Below are 21,853 nucleotides of genomic sequence, written 5' to 3' on the forward strand. Positions count from 1 at the left end.
AGAAATGGTAATACACACAAACCTGTAGTGGAACATTTTAACCTACCTGGCACTCGTTAATGGATTTTAAAGTGGCCATTCAACTACAGAGAGAGAGAGTGGGGAATTGACCTTCTGATGCAAATTTGAGACTGTCTGTTGTGGTTTGACCAAAGACCTGAACTGGATGGCCCATTAAAAATCCCGCTTTCCTTAGATTCAACACCCAAATGACATCAAAAGCTAAAAAGCTTCAGAGGGGAGCCAAGTAAGTCTGTAACTGGAAAAACTTAAACAACCAATAGTCTAGCAGCGTCTTAGAGACTAACAAATCATTGAAGTGGTATGAGCTTTCGTGAGTACAACCCACTTCTTCAGATGAATGGAGTATTAACAGTACAGTTCCAAAATAAATAGGGAATCAGAGGTGAGAGGAGGAAAAAGAAGGGGAAAAATATCGTGAACTAGAGTGTTCATGTTACATGAAGCTGATAGAGAAGGTGCAAATTGTTCTTAAGTACCCATTGTTTGTTTGGATAAGTCATTAGGATGTGGAAGGTAATGTGCTAGCCTGGTAATGTTTTTATTCATAACTTTGTGATGTGTCCCAAACTTGTAAATGAAGTTAAGTTCCAATGCTTCCTTGTATATTTGGCTTGTGGAATTGGCCTGAAACAACATGGTGACTTTGAGATCCATTAATGAGTGCCCAGGCAGGTTAAAGTGTTTTAACAGGTTTTTTGTGGAAACTTTTCGGATATCTGATTTGTGTCCATTAATTCTTTCCCATAGAAACTGTCCAGTTTGGCCAATATACAAGGCAGAGGGACATTGCTGGCATAAATCACATTAGTGGATGTGCAGTTAAATGATTCCCTGATGTAGTGACTGATGTGGTTGGGTGCAGTGATGAAATTGCTTGTGTAGATGTGTGGACAGAGTTGTCATTGGGGTTGATTGCAGGAGTTTGTTCCTGGATGATTGTGATGGAGGTGTGCTGCATGGTTAATGGAAATAATTTGTTTGAGGTTAGGGGGTGTTGGCTGTAAGCGAAGATTGGCCTTTCCCCCAAGGCCCGTGAGAGTGAGGAATCATTTTCCAGGATAGGTTGTAGATTGTTAATAATGGTTGGAGGGGTTTAAGTTGTATGCTGTAGGTGATAAGTGGAATTCCGTTGTTTTCTCTTCTTGTCCTGTCTTGAAGTAGTTCATGTCTGGGTACTCTTCAGGCTTTGATTATCTGTTTTTTCACTTACTTCAGTTTTAAAAATGCTCTATATAGATCCTGTAGGTTGTGTCTGTCTGTGAGATTGGAGCAAATCCAGTGGTAGCTTAGGGCTTGGCTGTAAACAATAGATTGAGAAATGTGTCTTGGATGGAAGCTAGAGACATGAAGGTAAGCGTAGTGGTCAGTAGGTTTCCAGTATAAGGTGTTGGAAATGTGTCCGGGCTGTAATTGTACTGTAGTGTCAAGGAAGTGGTGTTCTCATGTGTACTGATCCAGGCTGAGGTTGATGATGGGGTGGAAGTTGTTGAAATCCCTGTGAAATTCTTCAAGAGTCTCTTTCCTGTGGAGCCATATGATGATGTCATCAATGTAGCGTAAGTAGAGTAAGGGTGCTAGAGGGCAAGAGCTGAGGAAATGTTGTTCAAGGTCAGCCATAAAGCCATTGGCATATTACAAAGCCATGCAGGTGCCCATGGCTCTGCAGCTGACAAAGATACAAATTGTCTCCAAATCGGAAGTAGTTGTAGATGAGGACAAAGTTGTAGAGCTCTGTAACCAATTGTGCAGTGGTGTCTTGAGGGATGGTGTTCCTAATGGCCTGCAATCAGTCTTCATGTGGGATGTTGGTGGAAAGACCTTCTACGTCCATGGTGACTAGAATGGTGTTTTCAGGAAGATTATTGATGTCCGTGAAGTCGGTGGTGTCTCAAAGTTAGCTTGGTGTGCTGGCAGTATAGGGTCTGAAGAGAGCGATAATAGTACAGGCAGTCCCCAGCTTATGAACGGGTTGCGTTCTGAACACCTGGTCATAACTCGATTTGGTCGTAAGTCGGAAATACCTTTAAACGCGCTGCCCGCACTGTTCAAAAAACTTGACATACGTGGTTCTCAACTCGAAAATATTATAATGGGGTTAATGGGAGGTTGGTCGTAAATACGGATGGTCGTAAGTCGGTGTGTTTGTAAGTTGGGGAGTGGCTGTATAGCCAGATAATCCTGTTGTCAGTGTGCCAATACTTGAAATGATCGGTTGTCCAGGATTTCCAGGTTTGTGTATCTTGGGTAGCAGATAGAAAACTCATGGTCAGGGATTGGGGGGGATGTTTATATAAATTTGGTTCTGAGCAATAACATGGAGCTTCATGAGCAGTTGTTTTCGGGATGAGATGTGTGTGTTTTTTGTGTGTGTTTTTTTTAATTCTTTAGTGGGATCAGAGGAGAGACGCTTGTAGAATCTGGTGTTTGGTGAGTCATCTGGTTGCCTCCTGTTCATAATCTGTTCTGTTTATGATAACTACAGTGCCCGCTTCATCAACCTCTTTGGGTACGTCTAGACTACATGCCTCTGGCGACAGAGGCATGTAGATTAGGCTACCAGACATAGTAAAATGAAGCGGCAATTTAAATAATCGCCACTTCATTTAAATTTACATGGCTGCCACGCTGAGCCGACAAACAGCTGATTAGCTGTTTGTCGGCTGAGAGCGATAGTCTGGACGCGCGGGTGTTGACATCAAGGTATTTGTCGACCACCCAGGTAAGCCTCCTGGGATGAGGTTTACCTGGGTGGTCGACAAATACCTTTGATGTCGACACCCGCGCGTCCAGACTATCGCGCTGAGCCGACAAACAGCTGATCAGCTGTTTGTCGGCTCAGCGCGGCAGCCATGTAAATGTAAATGAAGCGGCAATTATTTAAATCGCTTCATTTTACTATGTCTGGTAGCCTAATCTACATGCCTCTGGCGACAGAGGCATGTAGTCTAGACGTACCCTTTGATTATGATGTTAGAATTATTTTGGAGACTGTGTCTAGCACTGCGTCAAAATTAGCTTCAGCAAATTAGCATCAAAAGCTAAGCATGGGACACTTCCAGACCACGCACTGGCCTCATTAGCAGTGGCATTGCAATTGACAGGTACTTCCCCTCCCCCCCCTTCTTTTTTGTTATAAATTGTGAGGGTCCTTCTTTCCTCCACTCTGCCCGTCTGAGGAAGTGGGTTTTGCCCATGAAAGCTCATGAGGCTATCTGTATTTGTTAGTCTTTAAGGTGCTACAAATCCAATTGTTGAAGCAAATATATACCAAACAGAAATAGTGGATCTTATCTCAAGAGAGTTATTTTGGAAATCTTAAAATGTACACATTATTAAATAGTATGACTTTTTTTCTGGAGCAGATGTGGAGGGAGCAGTATTTTTAAAAATTACCAATTAAAGAAAGTATTTATATATACAGAAAAAGTATAATACAATTCTTGACCTAGAATTCATTGCTCTGAAGATGGACATTTTGAGTTTGTGGGGGGCTGTGCTAAACTGTTGGTTGTCTTTAGTATACAGTGGGCTTGGGGTCAGTAGTTGCAGATGTATGGATTCCAAAGGTTTCTGAGTGCAGTTTCGTTGCACTGAAATAAAAATGGTTACTACCTAAAGGTGATTGTTTACATGTAGGCACTTCAGTTCCAGCTCTTCTTTCATATTAATTTTAGTTTTTTGTTTTTAAAACAAAAATTCAGTATTAAAGAGAGAGAGAATAAAGAAAATATTTAATTTTGGTATTCTTGGGTCTCATAGGAATCATTAGATCATCTAGTCTTTTTTTCTTTTATAAAACTATTGAATTTATTTAAAAACAGCTAAAAAGATTTCAGTTATAAAGTAAGTAGTGAATCTGGAAAGTATATTGTTTCCTGTTTGTTAAAATTATTTTTCCACTAATGCTTCTATAGTAGTGTCAAAAGTGATGTGGGATGTCTGAATTGGCATTTAAATGAAGGAATTTTTTTAGGGTATGGTAGATAATAGGGGCCAAAATTATTGCTGTAGTGAACACCTCAAGATCTGACCTAAATGGATTTAACTTGCTTTTTTTGTCGCATGCACTTGTTTGCAACATCCATGTAATCCTTTATTTTCCTTTTTCCAAACAAATATTCTCTCTTAAAAACAAATAAATAACACAAGCATAGCTCTGAGACACTCTCCAACAGCCAACCCAAAATGCAAACAGAGTTATGTTAAGGAAACAAATTTCAGTTCAAAACTAAAACACGATTGTAAGTAACACGGTTCTCTTTTTTTTAAACTGAAAAATGTCTTGACAGTGTTCTTTTTAAGATAGGTGGAAACTTGTGGCATATGCCTGCCAAAGCTTAATTATATTTTATTATCTTAAACCTCTCATGTGGCTGTACTCATTTGAGTTTTGTTTGCAATTTTGCATATTTCTGTGAATGGTAGCTTATTTTTGTGTATGTTTGGTTGCTTTTGTTTGTTTTTAGCAAGATAAAGGTGATTTGAGATGCACTTTGGAATGTTTAAATAACAAGGATAAAGTAGTCATGATTTGTACATGTTCATATTCTTCAGTATTTGTATCACCATTCATAGGGTGAGGTTTCTATATTTAGCCATGTGCGTTTTTGGTTCTAAGGGATTTTCTCTCAAAATGTGTTAAAGTTTATGCTGTATCTTGAGTTTTGGAATCAAAACTAACTATGGTGCCAGAGATGAGAGCAGTCTTTATCTGTTACCTTCATCTAACCTTCATTCAGAACCATTTACTCTGACTTTTTGGAGGATGAAAAATAACAGGTTGTAGTTTTGACTGTTTTGCTCACTGCAGGTGACCAACTGAGTGCCATACTGAATTCCATTCAGTCACGGCCTAATCTCTCAGCTCCTTCCATCTTTGATCAAGCTGCAAAACCTCCCTCTTCCCTAGTCCACAGTCCATTTGTGTTCGGACAGCCCCTTTCCTTCCAGCAGCCTCAGCCACAGCTTCAGAGTAAGTCTGTCCGCCTTACCTGCCTCATCAGTCCATTTCTGAAGCGTTGCCATTGCTATAACAGTCTTAGTTGCTTACCAGCTACTAATGACCCATCAGTACATCTGTCTGGTTTTGTTCCTTTGAGTTTGTTTGTTTGTTTTTAATTCAGAAACTTGAGTTAATACTCCCAGAGAAGCATACTTGTGCTGTTTTAATTTCAGTATTAAAATTATTGTATTGATTTGTGTATATGTTCTGCAGCACAGTTGGTGTATTTATGAAAGTGTGTTTCTAATATAGTGTATAGTGGTAGGATAATAAAGGTAAATACAGGAATTATAGTATTTTGCATTCTTTGCAGTAATATTTGAATACATTTTGAATACAATAGATACATATTTCATTTTTAAAATGTTTGTTGCTTTCTACATGCATTACTTTGTCATAATTTTTCATTGGCACATTTGAGACTTTGGAGTTAGGGCAACATAATTCATTAACAAAAAGCATTTATATCAACTAAAGGCAACTAGTGGCATGCTTATGACCATTGGCACCAAAAAGTTAACAAATATTAACCTAACTGCTGATGGAATTGAGAAGAAACTGTTGAGCTTTTACTCCATTTAGCAATCATTATAGATAGCAGATGTGATCATCTTGGAGAGGTATTTCTCTTTATCTCCAGAACAAGTATAGTACAGATAGCAATAATACAAGCCACACATATCAGTCTTTCAGCGGTGCCTTATTACTTTCTTGTAATAATCACAAGCCACATCAGTCAGTAAAGTCTCTGTCTCCTCATTCTTTATTGTATTCTTAGTGAAGACACCAAAAATGTGAATTATGATAGTGGTCTGTAATGTGTATTCCTGCACAGCAAGAACTAGATTGAGATACAGGCAGTCCCTGAGTTACGCGGATCCGACTTACGTCGGATCCGCAGTTACGAACGGGGCACTTCCTCTCCCTGGTCTCGAGCAGACCAGGGAGAGGAAGCAAAGCGGCGGCGGAACGCGCGGCCAGCTGACAGCCCAGACGCGTCTGGGCTGTCAGCTGGCCGCGTGTTCCGCCGCTCTGCTCTGCTCCGCTCTGCTCCCCCTCCCCCTGGTCTGCAAACCATGGGGGGGGGGAAGCAGAGCGGAGCACGCGGCCAGCTGACAGCCCAGACGCGTCTGGGCTGTCAGCTGGCCGCGCGTTCCGCCGCTCTGCTGTGCTCCGCTCTGCTCCCCCTCCCCCTGATCTGCACGGGGGGGGGGAGCAGAGCGGAGCACGCGGCCAGCTGACAGCCCAGATGCGTCTGGGCTGTCAGCTGGCCGCACGTTCTGCCGCTCTGCTCTGCTCCGCTCTGCTCCCCCTCCCCCTGGTCTGCAAACCATGGGGGGGGGGGGAGCAGAGCGGAGCACGCGGCCAGCTGACAGCCCAGACGCGTCTGGGCTGTCAGCTGGCCGCGCGTTCCGCCGCTCTGCTCTACTCTGCTCCCCCTCCCCCTGGTCTGCAGACCTGGGGGACGGGGAGCAGAGCAGAGCAAAGCCGCGGAGCCCGAGGGCAGCAGAATAGCCACGGCACGTCTGGGCTGTCCCGCTGCCCGCGTGTTCCGCCGCTTTGCTCCCCGTCCCCCTGGTCTGCAGACCAGGGGGACAGGGAGCAAAGCAGAGCAAAGCCACGGAGCCCGAGGGCAGCAGGATAGCCACGGCGCGTCTGGGCTGTCCCGCTGCCCCCGTGCTCCGCGGCTTTGCTCCGGACGCCTGTGGTTCAGCAGCTGGGGCGCTGCCGGTTGGTCCCGTAGCGCCGCTCTGTGTGCCACTGGACCAACCCAGCAGCACCCCAGCTGCTCTGCCCCAGGTGTCCCCTAGTCAGCAGCTGCTGAAAATGACCAGTGGCTGACTACAGGAAGCCCCTGCCCCGGGCTTCCTGGAATCAGCCGCTGATCAGTTTCAGCAGCAGCTGACTTGGGGATGCCTGGGGTTCTTAAGTTGAATCTGTATGTAAGTCAGAACTGGCGTCCAGATTCAGCCACTGTTGAAACTGATCAGTTTCAGCAGCGGCTGAATCTGGACGCCAGTTCCGACTTACATACAGATTCAACTTAAGAACAAACCTACAGTCCCTATCTTGTACGTAACCCGGGGACTGCCTGTATCCAGTTAATTTCACAAAGCCTTCTCAAAAAGTATTCAAGAACAAGCATTTTGATTGTGCCTGAGTCAAAACAATGACCAGGAAGTGAAATATTAAGCCATTTAGACACCCTCTCAGCCGTCCAATATCAGTGTAACTATAAAACTGGCTATTTTGTAATTGAATGATACGTTTCTTTATAATTTTGAAAATAAAATTAAAAACTAATCTATTTATCTCTCTTACTGATACACATCTTCCTTAAGTCTGCTTGACCTGGTGTGTGGTAAATTAATTTACATTTTAAACTATGGCTAAATACTATTGTCCTCATCCTGTAAGTCATTGCATACAGGTGTACTGCTGCATCAGCATAGAGTCTTGTTGAAGTCACTAGATTGCCAGAGGGGAACAGTAAATTGGAGGACTCGCGGCATCATCCTAAAATTGTTTGTTCATACTGTGTTACCTAAAAACACTTTTTGGAAAGGTTGACTTTTCTATTAGACTTTGTTTTCCTGAAGAAGTAGCTTTTTTTGTTTAACATCTTTCATCGTGGGGCACTAGACCACAATAATCTCTTCTCATTTTTGTCACTCTTCATTTCTACAGTCCTTCTTGGTATTTTGAGGAAGAGTTTTGCCAATCATTTGAAAGAAAAATAAACTGTTAGGATGGTGTTTTGCGTTTTTTACCCACTTGTCACATTGCATTTGAAAATGACTCATTGGACCTTTCTTGCCAAAAATGAAGTAATCTGATATGCCAGGTATCTCTGAATATGGGTGGGTGAAATAACTACTCTTGCCTTTCCAAATTATATAATTCTGCCATATATTTGGAATGATACATACTTACTTTTTTTCTTCTTTGTTATGGGCTATGTCTTCTGATTATCTTTAGTCAGTAGAGCAGTTGTGACGTGACAGGAAGCAGCTAGATCGGTGTCTTTTTATGAATTTGGTACCACTCACCAACTTTGTACTACATTATTTCATCTCTCCACTTTTCCAATAAAAGATATTCTGCTTCTTTCACCTTCTGTCCGCCATTATTCACACCTAGTATTGTCCCTTTCTCTGAGAGCACAGGACAATAGTTTCAAGATGGCAGATCAAAAGATTGATGAAGTAATATACTCAAGAGAAATTATGTTTATGAAGGAATCGTCTAGTGGACACAGGAGTCAAATCTACTTTGAAACTACAGTGAAGCCTCTTAGTTTGTTCAGACCTCCTTAGCATCATTTAATCTACTTAAATATTTATAGTGCACTTATCACTGACTCACTTTTCTCTCATGGTGGCTTTTCCCAATATGAAAATTTTCACTGATAATAATGGAAAATTGGGCTTCCTTCACCCTTACTCTCCTGGCCCCAACAAATCCTCATTAAGCTTAGTGAGGATATGCCAGTGACTCTTTGGACCTGCAGCTGCATCAAGGAACACCAAAACAATCCTCAAAACGTCAAAAAAAAAGTCTGAGATCATGTGATACCGCTCAGTCTACATGATATACGCTATGATATAAAGGAAATCTTGTATATCCAAATACTACAAACAATGTAAGGAGGGAAAAAAACCTAAAGTTAAACCAAACATTTCAAATTGCTTCTCAATAGAGGAATAGGATTTGTCAGAATCTGATAACTCAGAGGCACTGATGACAGGCACGTTTCTATCAATACTTTGAAACTACAGTGAAGCCTCTTAATTGGTTCAAACCTCCTTAGCATCATACAGGAAACAAATGCTGCTTCCAGGCAAGGCCAAATGAGTAAGGATTGTTAAGAAAATTATATTTTCGTTATCTTCCGTAACAGGAACTAATAATATTGGTTAAATAAGATAATTTTTATAGATTGCATCCAGTATGGTTACAAGGAAATACTTGTGTCTATCTGTAAAACACACTCTGGCAAAGCTCTGATCATGCCCCATGGGTCTTGCACTTCTGGTGGATAGTGTTTGCCTCAGAGGCTCACTGTGACCCTTCCCACAGCCTCTTCTTTTTCTAGAGGCAAAGGTCACATCCTACTGAGCCTACACATCATAGGCAATCTTTCACCCTCCATAGTTCTGGTTCCCCTCTCAGGGTCATATTCTGTAATGGCATGAGGAAGGGTTGAGGGAGACCTGAGCCTGCCCACTACTCCAGGTTACAGCCCAGGAACCCTAAGGCAGCGGCAACAGACAAGGTTACTTTTACTCCCAGTCTGGCAGCTTTTTTCCCTGAGCCATTTCCACAAATGATCTCTCCTAGTACCTTTCCTCTGGAACCTGAAGAAGTCAGTTTGTGTCTCCACAGCACTCTGCTTTGATTGTGTTCCTCAGCTCACACCCACAGTTCAAATCTTGGGCTTCTGCCTACCTGCAGGGAGGCCTTATAAATCAGCAGGCCTTAATAGGCTGCAGGTGCTTTGATTAGCCTGTTGGTTCTGGTAAGCTCTTAATTGGCCCCAGGTACCTGCTGATGATGCTGCACTAGGCTGAGCCCTGTTTACTAAGGGAAGAGAAAACTGTTCACCTAGAGCTCAGCATACCTGCTCTCTATTAGCATGCGGCAGTCATCTAATCTGGGTCTGTCACAAGACTAACAAATAGAACACCTGATAATATTGACCTGCACAAAGTGGTTGACACAGAATTTTAAAAAATAGAGTCACTCCCTTCTTCCCCATTGAATGATATAAGGGAGTGCAGATCATTCAATATGTATCGAAAGAAAATAATTTTCCGAGGCTATTCCAAAATCAGTAGAGACTAGGAAATCAACAGAGATATAAAAACAGGAATTTTAGGGCTTGACTGTCTCACCACAAACCTCTTTCAGCCGCGCTGAACACCATGCCATCCAGAGTCTCATAAACAACCTGGTCTTTATAATCAAATCAGCTGACAAAGTGGGTGCTGTGGTCATTATGAATAAGGCCGACTATAACCAGGAGGTACCCAGACAACTCTCCAACACTGCATTTTACAATCCTCTCTCCTCTTATCCCACCTCGGAATACCAAAAAAAACCTACACTGTCTCCTTAAAAGCCTCCCTACAGCTACTCGGGAACAAATCTACACAGAAACCCCTTCTAACCCCCCAACCAGGATTGTTCTTTCTGCTTCCCAAAATCCATAAACCTGGACACCCCGGACGTCCCGTCATCTCAGGTATCGGTACGCTCACTACTAGTTTATCCAGCTATGTAGACTCTCTTCTCAAACCCTACGCAACCAACACCCCCAGCTATCTCCAAGATACTACTGACTTCCTAAGGAAACTACAAAACATCGATAACCTCCCCAATAACACCATCCTTGCCACCATGGATGTAGAAGCTCTATACACCAACATCCCAGATGAAGACGGATTACAAGCAATTAGAAACACTATCCCAGAGGATAGTGCCAGTCTGATAGCAGACCTATGTAACTTTGTTCTCACCCACAATTATTTCCAGTTTGAGAACAACTTATACCTCCAGATCAGCGGCACAGCCATGGGTACACGCATGGCCCCACAGTATGCTAATATCTTTATGGCTGATCTAGAACAACATTTCCTCAACTCCTGTCCCCTTTTATCTCTTCTCTACTTATGCTACATCGATGACATCTTTATGATCTGGACGCATGGCTAAGAAACACTGAAGACATTCCACAGAGTTTTTAACAACATACACCCCACCATCAATCTCAGCCTGGACCATTCTACACGAGAGATCCATTTCCTGGACACCGCAGTACAAATCAGCAATGGAAAGTTAGACACCACTCTCTATAGAAAACCCACTGACTCATTCTGTTACCTACATGCTTCCAGCTCCCAAACAGAACACACCATACGATCCATCATCTATAGCTAAACCTTTCGATACAACCGCATCTGCTCTAATCAGAAACTTCAAGATCTCTACCAAGCATTTATAAACCTCAACTACCCACCTGGAGAAATAAAAAAGCAAATTGAAAAAGCCAGACGAATACATAGAAAACAACTACTTCAAGAAAACTAACAATAGAACACCACTTGTCATCACCTACAGCCCCCAACTTAAACCTGTCCAACATATTATCAATAAACTACAGCCTATACTGGAACAGAATACTAAACTCCGAGAGGCTCTGGGAGAGAGACCCATAGTCTCCTATAGACAACCACCTAACCTCAAGATGATTCTTACCAACAACCACAGGACATACCACACTAATACCAACCCTGGTACCTTCCCTTGCAACAAACCCCGTTGCCAGCTTTCTTCACATATTCACTCTGCTGATACCATTATTGGACCTAACCAAGTGAGTTATAAGATCAAGAACACACATTCCTGCGCATCCAGAAATATAATTTATGCTATAATGTGCCGAAAGTGTCCGTCTGCTATGTACATTGGACAAATGTCTCAGACACTTCGCCAAAGGATCAATACCCACAAAACAGATATTAGACAGGATCACAAAGAAAAAACAGTTTCTTGCCATTTCAACCAGCAAGGACATTGTCTCAATGACTTGATTACCTGCATCCTGCTTCAAAGGCCTTTTAAGACTACACTTGAAAGAGAATCCTCTGAACTGTCATTCATGCTTTACACTTAAGTTTGAATAAAGACTCTAATTATCTTACCCATTACAAAGATAGCTTCCCCAATTATCACCTCTAATATCATTAGCTCACAGACATTTACCTCCTCTTCTCCCCTCCCCCCCCTCCATCTCCCTTCTGTTCTGAAATTTGATTTGTCCTTTTCATATGTGTTCATTTTTTTAATTGTATCCTTTGGTATATATGGTTGTGACAATTTTCTTCCACTATTTGATCTAAGGAAGTGGGTCTGGCCCACGAAAGCTCATCACCTAATAAACCATCCTGTTAGTCTTTAAAGTGCTACATAGTTCTGTTTTTTGTTTCAAATTAACTAATGTTTTTCTGAGTACTGGGTTTTCAGTTTTAACAGTAAGAATTAAATAACACAGCTGAGATTTGCAGAATTCAGACAGATTTAAACAGAGAAATCCTATTAAAATCTAACTTATTTAATCTTTGAAATATCCCAGTCTGTAGCTCTGTAGCTCTAATATAGGATACTTTCTAGACAATCTATTGTGACAGACTGCTGACTAAGCCAGAGCTCTTCCACTACAGCCTGGCTGAAAAGGGCAGTTGAAGCCAGGTGAACAAGCCCATGCCTGAGGGGACTAATGGGAAGCATCTGTGGATCTCATTACCAGAGGGCTAGATAAGGCAGCCAGAGGGGAAGCGGAAGGGGAGGAGCCAAAGAATGGCTGTGTGTGCTCCCCAGCCAGGTGGAGAGACTAGCTGTTTGCTGTGAACAAAAGCTCTGTAAATAGCTTGTGGGAAATTGGCATGGACAATAAAAGACATAGGTGATGGCACCAGAAAGGGTCTCTGGTTGATATGTGGACAAAGAAGGGGACCTTGCCACACTGTTAAACCTAAAATGTGTCTCTCTTTCATCAAGACATTGTAGTATACAATGCAATAAATATTTCATCACCTAATATCATTATGAAGCAGTATCTATCAGCTCTGATCTTTGATTATTCTCATAGAAACTCTCTTCCCCCCCCCTTCCACTTCTCAGTATTTTTCTCTTTGAAACCACAAAAATCCATCTATTCCAAGGGAGGGGTGGGTGGGTGGGTGTGTGTGTGTGTGTGTGTGTGTGTGTGTGTGTGTGTGTGTGTGTGTGTGTGTGTGTGTGTGTGTGTGTGTGTGTGTGTGTGTGTGTGTGTGTGTGTGTGTGTGTGCGCGCGCGCGCTTTGAGGTTTCCATCCAAGGAACCAAAAGTCCTTGCAGATAATTATGCCTCTCGATTCCTCTGTAATGTAGTTAAGTATCAAACCTGTTCACAGATAAGATTGGTTAACAGATGCTTCCCAGGGTTCTACAGCCAAATCAGCTTTAGATTTGGGAACAGTGAATCCAGGAATTCTGCTTTTAAGTCCTGTGCTCTAGCTAGTGATCGCTTTTTGCAGCAAAGAATTGCAACATTGAAATCAATAATTATATTCAAGGAGAATTAGACATCAACAGGAATCAGTGACTTGATCATTTAAAAACAGTTGTAGCTGCTTGAATCTTCTGAGTTGTTTCTGTAGATATCAGTGCCATTTAAATGTAAACATCCATGACTTTAAACTTAAGTCTTGTTTGGTCTTTGTGGATTAGAATGTGTTCATTCATTCTTCACTGCAGTGGCAAAGCTTGTAAATTCCATTCGCAAAATATCTGATTCAGGATGGTTATGTGCTGAGTTTTACAGGCAGGTATATGATAGTTTATGCCATTTACCAGATTCAGTGTTTGGATGGGTGAGGAGAAAGAACCATTAGAATTAACTCAGCATAGAAATATTGTTATATGTTCAGGTTGAAGAAACATGTTTTTGTGGTGATGTGCTTTTTCCTCTTGGTAAAAATGTATACATAAATTCTGCCCCCAAACCTTAGTGCTAATGTTGAGAAGTCAAACATTAGAAAAATTACTATATTCCATCACCACGTTTGTTTTGTTCCCATTTTTGTAGTCTCTCCCCTATTAAATGGCAAAACTTTATATTTTTATTTGTTAGCATATGCTATAAAAACTTGTGCTGTGACAGATAAGGTTGCTACCAGGTTAAACTTTTTGATTTTCATATCCCTAAATGTTGTATTATTCCTAGTTGGTTTTACATTTAATATTATGTATGTGTGTTTTGAAGCTTCCATGCTTCTGCTCAGTTTTAATTTTATTTATGTTTAGTTTTCATGTTGTTCATTGCTGATTTACTGAGAGCCCAGAGTTCTGGCACTACTAGCAGGAATGTTGGTATTCCCAAACTGATTTCCTTCCATACACTCCAGTATTGTTTCTTTTCTCTTGTACAAGAACCATCTTTTCTCTCACATCTGCACACAAAAGTAGTTCAAGACTCTCGCTTGATAACCTTTTGGTTTGTATGTGGACTTTTGTGTAGCTTGAATTCTGAAAACACTCTAATGGATAATATAACATCTGCATGGTCCCTGATAGAGTTTAGGAATAGCTGAATTTAGAACCACGGCAACTATTTACACTTCACACACCCTTGACTCCTAACAGCACAAATAACACACAATCAGCAACCCTGCAATCATACCTGCACATGATTACACATAATCTGCATCAGTGTACTCATTCCTGAGGTTTTTTATGATTAACAGATACACCTTAAATCTAGAATATTAGGGGGCACTACCTTAAACAAATAAGACTATTGAATTACAGTGAAACATTTGTTGTCCAACACTGTTAACCAGAAAACTTTAACTAGCATTGCCCCCAGCCGCAATACTGTCACATCTTCAGATGTACAGGCCTAGCTTGGTTTACCATGATTGGCTTTAGTATTTCTTAAATAAAAAATTATCATCTTTAACTCAGAAAAGAAATGTGAGACCAACTGCTTCACACTACACAACTAAAATATTAAAAACTTTAGTTTTGCTATTATTGTCCATTGGTTTTTCCTAGGTTAATGGGACTCTTAGATAACCGGAACGCCCTAATCCCCGAGCATGCCAGATAACACAGGTTTTACTGTACGTTGTATTGGAGTCATGTGCTTTATTGAGTAGACTTACTCAAATTTTCTTAAAAGTGCAAAGAGGGATACCAAGGACTAGTTGGTACAGTGCTCAGTTATGCTCAGCCCTACTGGGACACAGTTGGGGAAGGGGCCCTAATGTCTTCAGAAATCATTCTAACCTTATCTGGGTCCACGAGGGCCCATCTAGACTATGCAGAAGATTCGAAAGAGGATATGCAAATTTCTGCAGAATTTGCATATCTTTTTCTGATCTCACTTTCGAAAGCAGAGCTGTCGAAAGTGAAAGTAGTCTAGATGCGGGGAGTTTTCAGCAATCCTCCCCTTTTTTCGAAAAGCTGCATAAACCTCATTTTTTGAGGAAAAGCAGCTTTTCAAAAAATGGGGGGTTGCCGAAAAAACCCGCGGAATTTGCATATCCTCTTTCGAATCTTCCGCGCAGTCTAGACATAGCTCAAATGCTGACATACCTTAATCATATGGCTATTGCATGGTATCACTGTGAGTAGCACAGAGGAACCAAAACACACTATTCAATTAAGCTTTTTTTTTCTCAGTTGCTTTGCATTGCCGAAGAGCACAAAGCAGGTGGGCTGTATAATTGAATTTCCTGTCTTTACATTTCTTCTCCTTTTTCCCCTCTACTTTCACCTTATCCAAAATCATGGTATTTTTCCGCCTGCGCACGCGCGTGTGTGCGCACACACACACACACACACACACACACACACACACCTTCTTTTGATATGGTCAAATGGGTAGCTACTGAAAAATTAGGATTAATGGCCATTTTTGCTATTAATTTTCATAGCCAAATGTTCTTCTTAATAGAGGCTGGTATATTAAAATGGCCTCCTTCAGAGAAATTTATGGAGGTATGCTTTTTTTTTTTTTTCAAATGGTTGCTGCCATCTCTCGTTCCCAAGGGAACTGAGGCCATAGCAGCCTTCAGTTTCCATTCTGAGTAAAGCCAGAAGTAATTTTAAATAGCAGAGTGTGACCTAAAACATGGGAGATGATAGCCATTTTAAAAGCAGTTCTCAATGGACTTTTTGTAGGAGAACATTTTGTCAGCCCTGATAAAGAGGGACAGGTCTGGGATGCAGTTGAGGCCATGAGACTGTTTATGAGAAAGGGATCTGAGGATGCATCTAGAAAGCATCCTTCTGTCGGAATAAGACTTATTATGAGTCTGGTTTGAAAGTGCTCATTTCAAAATAAGGCACTATTCTGAAAAATCCCTTAACCCTCATGGAATGAGAGTTACAGGGATGCTAGAATAGAGTGCCTGCTATTTTGGGAAATAGCGGGTGCATTTAAAGACTTGGCTATGCTATTTCAGTATACTTCCGGTATCCCAAAATAGCACAGCAGTCTAGATGTATCCTGGGTGAGCTGAAACAGTCAGCCAGCCAGCACAGCACAGAGAAAATCCAATCAAAACTGTAGACAGTTGTCGGAACAATCAAAATCCTAGTGTCCACAAAGTGGGAAGTGATCTGCACTGTTTTGGTCCAGAGCTATTCCCCATTTTACCTTCTCCTTTCCCAGTACAGCTTTGGATGCTTTTGCCACAAGCAGCTGGAGTTGCTAAAATCCAGCCATTCCTCTCTTCAGACATACAGCCAAAATTCTTATCCATGTCTTTATATTTCATTATTTAGTCAAAACTACTGCTATCTGATCATTTACCCACACCTTTGCTTCAACAATACTCTCAGCTTTTACTGCCTATTAATTAATTTTTCTCATAAACACCATGCTTTTCCTCCTCCTGCTGCCCCAGGCATAGGGGAAAAAATCCTTATAAAATCCAAACAAATACTGCCCTATCCTCCTTCAAATCCCAACTTGAGACTCATCTCTGTCATAATGTCTACAAAACTCAGTTTGGTGATCAGGGCCAAATAGATGACAAGCTGTGACTACACTTCTTCTTCTCTTTTCTTCTCCATTCCTTCTTTTTTCTACACCCTGCTTTAAAAAATACTGCACATGAAACTAAGAAAGCTCTGTTAACTCTGCCAGATTCATTTGTTTGGATATTGTGTCTTCATCTTTTGTTTATTTATCTGTAGACTGTAAGTGCTTCAAAATAGGGATAATCTCTTCGGTGATTGTTCACGTACTGGGGCACTAATCCCAATTGTGTGCTACCATTGAGTATTTAATTTAAAACTTATGCTCTTTTGAAAATACCAACTGAATGAGTGGTGAAAGAAGGAATTCATAAGGGGGATTAATGATCAGAGATGGGATATGGAAGAAAGACTACAGAGAACATATTAAAAGAATGTGATATATGCAGAGGACTAGCATGACACTGAAGAGATGGCTCATGGGTTGAAGGAAGCAATCAATCAGTAGACACTACAGGATCTTTGGTTGGAAGAAATAAGTTATCTAATCAAGCTAGGCTTAAAAATATATATATATATATTGTAAACTAGGGTAGCCAAGCATGTTCTCATATCATAGAAGAAAATTAACACACATGCTGGAGTATTTTTGTAATGGAAAAAAGGTTTATGGAGTGCTGCTACTTAAAGAAAATTTGAAGAAGAATTAGAAGTGGGTATAATAGGGTGATTACAGCTTCAAAGCTTTGGCTCCTTTCTTCATCAAAAACAGCTGCATTATGAATATTTTCAGGCACGCCCTTAGTACTAGTTAGCTCACAATACAGGTAAGAAACGGCCCCTTTCCTAGAGAATTTAAAATATTTTAAGAAAGTTGAATGTGCTCCGCTGAAGGGAATACACACATCTTGAAAAACAGAGTTTGTGAATTAGCTATCAAATATTTTGTGAGGGAACACACATTGGGCTTTTAGGGTACATCTAGACTACATGCCTCTGTCACCAGAGGCATGTAAATTAGGCTACCAGACATAGGAAAATGAAGCGGCGATTTAAATAATTGCCGCTTCATTTAAATTTACATGGCTGCCGCGCTGTATTTGTCGACCACCCAGGTATGCCTCCTGGAATGAGGTTTACCTGGGTGGTCGACAAATACCTTTGATGTCGACACCCGTGCGTCCAGACTATCGCGCTCAGCCGACAGCTGATCAGCTGTTTGTCGGCTCAGCGCGGCAGCCATGTAAATTTAAATGAAGCAGTGATTATTTAAATCGCCGCTTCATTTTCCTATGTCTGGTAGTCTAATCTGCATGCCTCTGACAACAGAGGCATGTAGTCTTGACGTACCCTTAGAGATTTATTGTTCTTGGATATCTGGATTTAAAGCTTACATTCTCTTTGGCAAAGTTTGTAAAGTCCTAATCATCTTTGGATCAATCATGGTATAAAGTTTGGAGGAAGAGTATAAATTGTATTGTTTGAGTTTGGATATAATTTACTGAATTGTTACAGTGGAGCTAAGTTCGGTCATTTGTGCAACTTTATTGAATATATTCAAGTTCTTTGTCCTGATATAAATAACTTGTGTGATGTAGATCCCAATTTTTTTCCCCACTAGTATTGCATCTCAGTTTTCCTATACTCAGATTACAACTGTGGTCAAAGACTAATTACCTCCTTTTTTTAAATACTGGAGGACTTACCCAGTGTTGCTCATGTCCTAACTCAATTTTTGTTTTTTGGAAAATGAAATTAAAATGTACATGCTTCGTTTAAATCATTGCTCTGCGGCAGGACTGGACATGAGGGGTTCAGGATGCAGGCTGCCCCGGAGAGAGAAGACTTATCTCAGCCCTCTTTCATCAAAGCAGCTTGGAGCTAGTGAGAAGTGCCTCTCCTTGGCCACTGCAAGCTCCAGCAAGCTCAGCTGGAAGAAGGTTGTGTGGACCTGCCCCAGCTGGGGTATGAGTTCTTCTGTCCCAAACCAGAATGAGGAATCCTGCAAACTGTGCACTTTCCCCTCACTACCTGATGAAGGAGAACAGCCAGCAATGTTCCCATATCACTTGGGGTGGGGGAGAGGTTTAGGCACTCCCTTCCTCTACCTTCTCTAAGGGCACCTGAGGAGTGGGAAGCTCAGGAGTATGGAGGCCCCCAGCCAACTCCTTTCACCTGCTTGGTGTTTCTGTGTCTTTTCTGTTTGCTTTGATGAAACACAAGCCCATTTCAGACATATCCCATTCTTTTGGCACCTTGCTTTATGATACAAAGCTGTACACTAAATTTGGTGGTCCTAATACTTACCTTTAGGAGGAGTTCTTGAACAGACCAACAAACTTTCAGATATATAGTAGATTTGCATATTCAGGTATTTATAGAATTCAGTATTTTCTTCTTAATCATATATTGGTGAAGAAAGAGGCTCCTTGTTCTATTACCAATGCATTTTATGATTTTAGAAATCTTTTATGATTATAGAAATCTACTGTATATTTGAGAGCGTTTGTCTGAGTATGTCTGTCTGTCTGTCCAAAAGCGCCTCCTAAACGGTAAAAGCTAGAACCACCACATTTAGTAGGTAGTTTCCTCTTATAACTTAAAGCAAGGTAAGGGTTTGGTTGTGCCTGGACAATGGGATGTGTCTGGAATGCAATTGTTTCTCATAAAATGGAAAGTGAGGGTTCTATTAGCAGGGACAGTTATACTGTGTAATGACCACATCAAGGGACCAGAGATGGGGACCAGGACAGCTATAATCCCACTAGGGCAGCAGGAGGCCGGGGGTGGAGAAAGGGACAGCTATCTATTATATATATGAGAGTTTGTCTGTCTGTCTGTCTGTCTCCCTGCTGGGGGGCATGCAGCCCCCTCCTGGCTGTGCCAGCTGCAACTACAGTGATTATTGGCAAGTGCTTCTCACCTGGCCCCAAGCTGCTGTGTTGAGGGATGGGGTTGGCCTCTCTCCCCAGTGCAGCCTTCATATTGTACCCCTCAGCCGCAGTCACCCCAGGGCAATGATTTAAATGAAGAAAAACAAAACTTACTTGAGTTAAGGATATGAGCAACACCAGGTACATTTTCTAGTAGAAATATAATATGCTAATTCAGAATATTCAGTCAGAATATGAGCTGTCCTCCATGCTAGTGAAAGGTAATAAAAGGGGCATCCCTCGTTCAGGAGCACCATACCTCTGCTACATGTTCACAGCTACTATTTCCTACCATTATGCTTGCCTTTCACCCCTGAATATTCCTGTATGTGTAATTATGTCAGTCTGTCTCGGCACACACGCTATGACTGGTATCTACCAGTTGAAGTTTATTCCCTTTCCCTAGGCAGCAGGGAGACTGGAGATTGACTCTGAGCTGCCATTTCCCTCCAGCACTGATCCAGGGGCAGCACAGCATAATCACAGATTCAGTCTAAAATCTTCATGAAAAGTAAATAATTTTAAATATATAGGATGAAACAATCGGGAAAGTTACTGGTACGGACACAAGCATTAGGAACAGAAAATCATATTCTAGTAAGAAAAGCATAATGCTTATATACCAAATTGAAAATTTTAATTACCGTACTGTTCCTCTAATCCAGGGGTAGCCAACCCAAAGCTTGCGAGCCGCATGAGGCTCTTCAAAGAAAAAATTGTGGCTCCCGCACTTGCAGCTTTTAAAGGAGCAGCGTGGCAAGTGAAAACAAGGGTTCTGTGAAGAGCTGAAACTCCCCTACCCCTCTGAAAGAGAGAACTGGAGTCGCAGCATCCTGTGCAGAGCTCAAATGGCCACCTTAAAAGGGCGATGCCTGCTCTGCTCTTAAAAGGGCAAACTGCTCGACCAAAAGCGGCGCTGGGGATTTTTTCCCCTTGGCTCTTTGCGCTTTATCCACCACCATTTTGGCTCTTTGTCTGTAATGGGTTGGCCACCCCTGCTCTAATCTGTCAATCCTCCCTTAGTTTGATATCGATTACTGCAAAAATTTCCAAATATACATATATGCTTTTTCCTAGTATGTTTTTATTAGCATTTCTTTTACTGTTGTAAAATAAACTGTCAGTGTACACAAGATCTGGTATCTCTTGTTATATCCTGGAAAAACAATTTTCAAACAAGAAATAATAAGTTGTAGGTTCGGGGCATCCATTCACTGATCTCAGATTTGTGCCGATGTTTGTTTGGGAAGGTGAATGTTATAATTTCTGTTTTATTTTTCTGCCTAGAAGAATGGGATTGTTATTTCATGTGTTCAAACTATACGTAAACTCAAATCATTTTTACAAATACAGCTAGCCTTAAAATTGAGATAGGGAGATGATGGTACTTACCTTTTTTGTGTGTGTTAGTAAATGGAATACCAAACACACAGGCAACAAATCTTTCATGAAATACATGGGCTGGAGCCACAGTAACTCATATACTCTTGCCCCTTGAGCTTGTGCAAAACAGCTGTACTAAATTGTGCTATTTTCTGCTGCATATGCAAAATAAAATCTAATTTTTTTAAGAAGAAAAGAGCTAAAAGTTAAAAGTAAAAACTGAATTTTACTTCATGTCAGCACTAGAGTTAAGGCTAAAATTCCATGTTAAAATTTCCGTGCCTCTTACATTTCACAAGTCTAGAGCCTTGTGGTAATATATACTAAAGATGCCAAAAAATTTTTTAAAAAGTATGAAAATATTTCCTTGGTTTTGTGGGTTGTTAGATAGCTCAAGCTACTTTGACTAAGTGGAGCAAATTCATCCTTGTGAAACTTCCGTGAATTTAAACATGGAGCTAAAATATGACTGCATCTGGCCCAGTGTTTTTAAAGGCATAATTCTTGCCCTTTGCAATTTTGACAGCTTTATTATTAAAGTCTCTTTCTTACAGAAGTGAGAGTTGACATGCCAAACTCCTCTTCTGTCTTTATTTATAAAGACTAAATATTAATTCAATTTTCAATCCATAATTGTTTATTTGAATCTTTATAATTCTACACATCATTTTGTAATACTGATCAGTTAAAAAGTTCATATTATGCATGTTAAGTGATACATAATATGTATAACTATTACTGCGTTGAATTATATTTTCTTGCATAAATGAAAGGAAAAAATAATTCCAATAAAAACATTTAAATTGCCTTTAAAAATGCAACTTATTTTATTTTTGTAATTGTGATTATCAGAGGTAAATTTTCTACATTCTCTCTAGTTCTATTTAACAGTAGCTTGCTAAAGAAAAATGCCATCATATAATTCTAAATTGTAAATGTAAATTTATAGATTATAAAAAGATCTCAAAACTCAATTAAAATAA

At 40.8% G+C, this 21,853-nt stretch overlaps 1 protein-coding gene across 17 annotated transcripts in view; it reads left to right on the forward strand.

The window, feature by feature from the left end:
- Positions 1 to 21,853, forward strand: part of MYCBP2 (MYC binding protein 2) — a 368,898-nt gene that overhangs the window by 273,393 nt on the left and 73,652 nt on the right. For 14 of the 17 annotated variants that reach the window (XM_075918843.1, XM_075918845.1, XM_075918849.1 and 11 more), the window contains one exon: positions 4,835 to 4,996. The exons of the other annotated variants lie outside the window; for them this stretch is intronic. In XM_075918843.1, coding sequence (XP_075774958.1) covers positions 4,835 to 4,996 — 162 coding nt within the window. The remainder of the gene's footprint in view (positions 1 to 4,834; positions 4,997 to 21,853) is intronic. 17 annotated transcript variants of the gene reach the window in all.

This window comes from Pelodiscus sinensis, chromosome 1 (genome assembly GCF_049634645.1).
Source record: "Pelodiscus sinensis isolate JC-2024 chromosome 1, ASM4963464v1, whole genome shotgun sequence".
Lineage (NCBI taxonomy): Eukaryota > Metazoa > Chordata > Testudines > Trionychidae > Pelodiscus > Pelodiscus sinensis.